We start from the raw sequence: 6,944 nt of genomic DNA, 5'->3' as shown, positions 1-6,944 counted from the left end.
ATTATTATTATTATTATTATTATTATTATTATTATTATTGTTGTTGGTATTATTATTAAGCCAATTTTACAGATAATAAGCTAAAACTTGGCATGGCTGTAGCTGAGCATCACCCTCAACGCATACATTGAGCGCAACACTTTCTTTAACATCTTTGTTTTAAAATTTGGCATCACCTGAGGTAACTTTGTTTGTATTCTTTTAGCAAAATATCCCATGGAGCTTTTAATGAAACCTATAGAAAGTGAATATTAGCTATACATCTACAACTAATTAACTTTTGAAGTAATCCAATTTAAGATGGATGCTAAAGCTAATCAACATTAGGTTTCACAAAAATGACAATAACTCAGTGATTCTTAGACACACTGAGCTGATGTTTGGTGTAGCTGAGTTATTTACAACACATGCTCAAACACTAACAGATTACGTATCATAATGTTGGATGAGCTGCACATTTTGTTCAACGCTTGGTCAAAATGGGCTTCACCTTATTTTATTCTCTCTCTCTCTCTCTCTCTCTCTCTCTGTGGCTGAGCCCTGCTGCTTTAAAGGGTCAAAGGGCAAAAGGTCACGAGCCGGGGTCAGCACACAATTTTTCAATGTGTGTGTTTTCCGTGTGTGTAGAGCGCCAGTGTGTTTGAATGGTGGTTCAGTGACCCACAAAGAAATTCCAGATGCTGAGGAATTTGTCTTTAACTGAGAGTTTTGTGTGTTTCGACGAGCGGAGGGGTCATGAGAAAAGTGGAAAACACACACAAGCGCACGCACAAATACTACAAACACATTCACATTCCAGCCTCCTTTTGTGTTCTTTCACCAGTTCCTGCCTGCTGACAGACAGAAAACTGTATTTTATAGGGTTAAATCCAACAACTCAACACTGCTGGAGTCTGAAGCCCAAACCAAAAATTAAATAATGAACTCACTTACTGAAGCTCAACACCGTGTCCCTGAAATCTGATTTTTCCTTATTTTATTTTTACAAGCAACAATCAGAAATGTTGTAGTTTCTGACTTCAATTCAAAATTCCCAAATAAAAGGTTAGAATATATTAGAAGTGTATGGACCAGCTTACTTGTCTCTAAAATGTTTATCCTGGCAGAGGTTAAAGGAAAAAGTTTGAATAGCTGTACAAACACATTTTAGTAGTTATCTATGATGCTATCAAGGTGAACACTTTATCAAAATTTGAAAGTTTGATTTGAAATTAAAGCCTTTGTGCTGCTTTTTAAACATTTTTATTATTTCTTTCCTAAACCTGCTGCAAAATAACAATTCAAAAATGTCTTAGCAGAAGGACTCTACAAATACTTGGACTTTGTGCTTAAACTGGTTTGACCGAAATAATTTCCTTCCTGTGGTCAAATGTCAGTGTTTGTCTCAGAGTGGAACCTTGAGCACTGGCAGTTTGAGGGTCATTTCCTGTTTTTGTTTAAATTGTTGCAACAGAAAGGAAAAAGGCACATCTTATTTTTTTTATTTTATTTATTTATTTTTTATTTAGAAAAAGTTAAACGTAATTATTTTCATCTGGATTGATGTATATTGTATAAAAAAGATGTATCCTAAAAATCACATGAAAAGCATGAACAGCTAAAGAAAAGGGGTAATCCCTCTGTTTCCCTGTACAATGCCTGCACTGTAAGTTTGTGTCCTTTTTATTAGTTTCAAAAGATGTTTAAAGGGGAAGCCAAGCATTTTCATGACTGTCACTGTTAAACCTGGAAGAACATAGTTACCAGGAAACATAGGCCAGGGGGACTTGGGTACTGAGAAACAAAGGTACTGGGGAATTGGGAACATGGGTACTGGGAAACATATTTACTGGGGAACATAGTGGGGAACATATACTGGAGAACATGGGTACTGGGAAACATATTTACTGGGGAACATAGTGGGGAACATATACTGGGGAACATGGGTACTGGGGAACATATTTACTGGGGAACATAGTGGGGAACATATACTGGGGAACATGGGTACTGGGGAACATATTTACTGGGGAACATAGGTACTGGGGAATTGGGAACATAGGTGCTGGGGGACATATTTACTAGGGAACATAGTGGGGAACATATTTACTGGTGTACATAGGTACTGGGGAACTGGGAACATAGGTACTGGGAAACATATACTGGGGAACATGGGTACTGGGGAACATATTTACTGGGGAACATAGGTACTGGGGAACTGGCAACATAGTATTGGGGAACTGGGAACATAGGTACTGGGGAATACATAGGAACTGAGGAACATAGGTACTGGGGAATACATAGGAACTGAGGAACATAGGTACTGGGGAACACATAGGAACTGAGGAGCATAGGTACTGGGGAACATATTTACTGGGGAACATATTTACTGGGGAACATAGGTACTGGGGAACTGGGAACATAGGTACTGGGAAACATATACTGGGGAACATGGGTACTGGGGAACATAGATACTGGGGAACTGGGAACACAGGTACAGGGAAACATATTTACTGTGGAACATGGGTACTGGGGAACTTAAGTACTGGGGAATTGGGAACATTAGTATTGGGGAACATAGGCACTGGGGAACATATTTACTGTTGAAAATAGGTACCGGGGAACATATTTACTGGGGAACACATACTGGGGAACGTACCAGGTAACATAATTACCGGGGAACATAATTACCGGGGAACATAATTACAGGGGAACCTATGGGGAACATAGTTGCCGGGGAACCTAGACACCTGAAAACAGATATTGGGGAAGATCAGTATGGACTTGTTAAGAAATGCAATGAGGAACATGAGATTGTAAATGTTTGTGGATAAAGCCATCAAAGATTTAGTAGTTTTTAGTACATTTTATTTAAATAGTCAGTATTTTTCATATCCTATTCACGATTTTTTGTGGAAAAAAAATATGCCAAGAGTCAGTTTTTGGCGTATCCTCTTGGAGATTGCTAGACTCCAACGTTCAGTGCAGAATCTCAGATGAGTCTCTGCCTTCATTTGTTCTCMTCCATCTCCAGCATGAACTCGTGGTGATCTCTGATTGTGACAGAGCCCTTGGCTGTGACTCCAGACCACGAAGCCAGAGGTCACAACTCTTCATCACCTCTCCCTTTCAGATTCCTCTTACAGCATTTGTCATTTCCCCGAGAGGCCTTTGATACTTCCACAGTTTTATTTTCCACTCTCAAATCAGATCGTTGTGGCCGATTTGACTTTGGAGGACAGGACCTGCCTGAACCTCCTCTTCAGCTCCTGCATGTTGGGAGATTTGGGTCTGGCCAGGTGGAGTCCTCCTTTTCGTTTCTCCCCGTTACCCCCTCCTAACGCTCGGATCACCTGGTGGACAGAAGACAAATAGTGTTTATTTTCTACTTTAAATATACATTTATTCATCCATTTTCCTCACCCAGCTTTTAATTTCTAGGTCATGACGAGTAGCTAGTACCCATCTCTAGCTACCTGAATGGAAGTTTCGCACAAAAAAATAAAATAAACCATTTGACGCTGTTATAATAAGGTGGATAAATCTTTATAACTGCAAAATGGTGGAAAATTTGTGTAATTTAAGGACAAACCAAACAACTTCACATGTAATGATACTTGTTCTACATATCAATTGCAGTGTTTCCCCTACCATTACTGAGTGACACCCTACCCCGATGTCCAGCCCCTGTACCGTTGGTTTTAAGAAACTGTGGCCCCTGAGCAATTTACATGAATGCTATGAAGTTGGGTCCCTATTCAGGATTAATAGCTCATCGGAAATGCTTTGGATTCGGACAAGTCCAAGTCCCTGCTCCATGTTAACTCATCGAATACACCATAGAGCTGAGTCCCTGACTCAAAATAACCTGGTTCCATAAAGTTAACTGAATTTAACAGCTCCAGCACTCATCAATCAAACGTKTCTGAGCAACAAAGTAAAGAGAAAAGGTCCCACCTCCTGACAGAGATGGAGGAAGGCGGCGTGGACTCCCTCGTGGTTCTCTCTGGCTGAGACCTCAAAGTAAACCCCTCCTGTGATCAGAAGCAGACTTTCAGACCAGGACTTTTCTCAAACTGCTGATAACACTCGGCATTCCTCTCTCATGGGGTAACACGCAGGATATAGTTTAAATACACAGGGAAAGAATCAAGGCCACAATCCAGGGCAATTAAGTCACGCAATGTAAATATTTTACCATTGTATGAGTGAATCAGTGTGTMGATTGCTGAATTTTACTTTAAGGTTGTTTGTGTGTTCAGCATCTGTCCCATCCAGTTAGAAACTGCCTGTTGTGTTCTCTTGTCTAGACTAAATGAAATTTTGGGATCAAGTTTCACATCAGCATCAAGACAGTATGTGAGTGGGTCATTATCTTCTGTGGACCGTGAATGCTCGCACAAGTAGTTTGAGATTTTTCACCAGATATTAGAGATTTCAAAAATGTTGACCCACAACAGTCGTGCTGTTTGAATATTGTCATTGTTACATGAACGTTTAAGCCACTAAACTTGTCAAATTTCTTATATAAGTTGTATTTTACATGACCGTAAAGTGATTCTAAACAGCTAATATGGTATGTACGAGAATATTAAAAGAAGGGTGGGACAGATGCTAAGGATGGGACTAATGTTTGACCCTTTTTGAGTCCAACTGTGTAACACCAGTATGTCACTTTCTTTTGCTTTTTGTCTTTTATTTGGACATCCAGCTTTGACTTTATCTTCTTTTGTGCCTTGTTGTGCATTAAAGCTTAATTAAGGTTAGGCAAACCTTCACTTGGAGCTACAATAATGTGTTTGTGTTGATGACCAAAGAAAAAGACCAAAAATATCATTTGCACAACAATGGAAGGGTGCCCCACCTAGCGATGCAGCTAACGTCTCACCCTCATCCACTGGCACTTGCCGGGCTCGAAGCAGGTCACTCTTGTTGCCGACCTGCAGCGGATTACAGATTATAACGTAGTTTAGCTTAATGGATTAGGGTTAGTCACTTTCTTGTCTTCTCAGGAGTGAAGAAAATAACTTGTGTGCTAATATTTGAATGAAGTGAAAAAAAGAAAATATTGTTGGGATTAAACCACTCAAGCAATAACAATAMTTCAAAAGAATGCAATGGAATATCAGAATATTACATCAAGGTACAACTTTTTTTCAGCCTTATGTAATACAGCACAGTGTGTACCTGGTATTTACCTGGTATATACATGTAGGTTAACAAGTCATTTATACTTTCCCAGTAATTAGAAGTTAGAAGAAGTCACTGCATAACAAAGTCCTAAGCCCTAACAAGGCATTAATATGTACCATGTAAGTATGAGATACTCAGTATGTGCTCTCTAAGCACCTAATAAGTACCAGGTATGTGCCCAGCCTGTTATTTGTAAATAACCAGTAAGTACCAGTTAAATACCCAACATGTGCTCAGTAAGTACTAATAAGTACCAGATACTTACCCAGGATGTGCTCAATAAGTAGTAGTACATTTCAGTTAACAAACCTCTGCATTACACAGCCCGTTTTGATAGATAACCAGTAAAACCCTATAAGTATCCTGTACACACTTAGTATGCTGGTATGACCCAGGTATGTACCAGGTAAGTAGTACTAGATGCACACCAGGCTGTATTATGTTTGTCTACAAATTTTATTTTTATAATGATGTGTTTCCATGATGACTGTACATCAATACCAACCAATATAACGGGTATGTTTCCAGCGGGGTGTATACGTCGGATGTGCTGGTATAGAGGCTGGATAGTTCGGTAGCTGCTGTTGTCTGTGATGGAGAAAACCAGCACGTACCCGTCGGCCCAGTAAATCGATCTAAAAYAACCAGTTAATAAAAGGAAATTAGTTGAGAAGGTTAAATTGAATATAAATTTTTATTGGTGTGATTTCAGTCCGACCTGTTGATCTGCTCCTGGCAGTACAGCCCTTCAGCATCGTCCTACCAAAACACAAAGACGAACACAATATAACAAATAGCAAAGGGGGAGTCAAAAGTCGCAGGACACCCTTTTATTTCAAAAACAAAACGTTAGCCTTTTTGCGTTGCATTTGTGACCAAATACGTCTTGGGCAATTACGTTATGAGGCTAACGAAAAGAGAAAACAAAATATCTGAATACTTCAGCAAGTAATGGGTGAGGGGACCTATCTTTTAGGCTTTGACCAGAACATGGCTGCCATCTTGAAAGCTGTTACACTGGATCAAAGGGTGATGTAGGATATCACATAAGACCAGAATTGTCTCAGAAATTGATTGCCACAATTGGATGTGCAATATCTCTGGTGGTACAGAAATGATCTGCTACTACTACCATTGGCGAATCAGACTCCAACCCTCTGATGATGGTGACGTCCACAATATTCTCTTCTTGATGCTTTATCTTTGTGAATGTTGTTGACTGCAACTGTGGCCCAAAATCACCTTCACTGTTTTGACGTGGGAGATGGCGATCTTCTGTCCCATGAAGAGATCATTGTGATCACCTTCCCTAGCCACAGGCACACCATCGTGATGACACCATCCTCCTTCACTTTTATGTTGCTCAAAAGAACAGGGTCCCTCCCACACAGGACCCTTTTGCACTTCAGATTTCCACAACTTCCCACTCTACTGACACAACTCAGGTTTTTTCCCACAGTTTCAGAGAGTCATGTCTTGGGAGAAGGTGGATCCAGCAGTATCACTGCAAGGGCTCACTAGAAACATCTTTAAAGGGATCCATGATTAGTTGTAACATTAGACTTTATTTAATAAACATATATTTTAACTGTGAAATAAAGACTGTAAAAATACTGTAGGATGTTCAGTTTTTATCATTTTTGAACTAAAAATTTAAAAATATATTACACGGACGGGGCCATTTTATTTACACGCAAAGCATTCTGGGTAAATAATGATGTGGATAGGTCATCGGTGTGAGCGAGCTATATCCACCCTGAAGGTTAATCTTGGAC

The 6,944-nt window shown here is 39.7% G+C and overlaps 1 protein-coding gene across 1 annotated transcript in view; it reads right to left on the bottom strand.

Annotated features, from left to right (window-relative positions):
• Positions 1-2,827: 2,827 nt before the first annotated feature.
• Positions 2,828-6,944, bottom strand: part of rasl11a (RAS-like, family 11, member A) — a gene marked incomplete at its 5' end in the record, with an annotated part of 6,241 nt that continues 2,124 nt past the window's right edge. Inside the window, 5 exon segments of the mRNA XM_014018265.1 lie at positions 2,828-3,329; positions 3,934-4,010; positions 4,841-4,916; positions 5,675-5,804; positions 5,888-5,928. Coding sequence (XP_013873719.1) covers positions 3,183-3,329; positions 3,934-4,010; positions 4,841-4,916; positions 5,675-5,804; positions 5,888-5,928 — 471 coding nt within the window.

This window comes from Austrofundulus limnaeus, unplaced genomic scaffold, assembly GCF_001266775.1.
Source record: "Austrofundulus limnaeus strain Quisiro unplaced genomic scaffold, Austrofundulus_limnaeus-1.0 Scaffold188, whole genome shotgun sequence".
Lineage (NCBI taxonomy): Eukaryota > Metazoa > Chordata > Actinopteri > Cyprinodontiformes > Rivulidae > Austrofundulus > Austrofundulus limnaeus.
The sequence above is the reverse complement of the archived record's forward strand: the minus strand, read 5'-3'. Positions and strand labels throughout refer to the sequence as shown.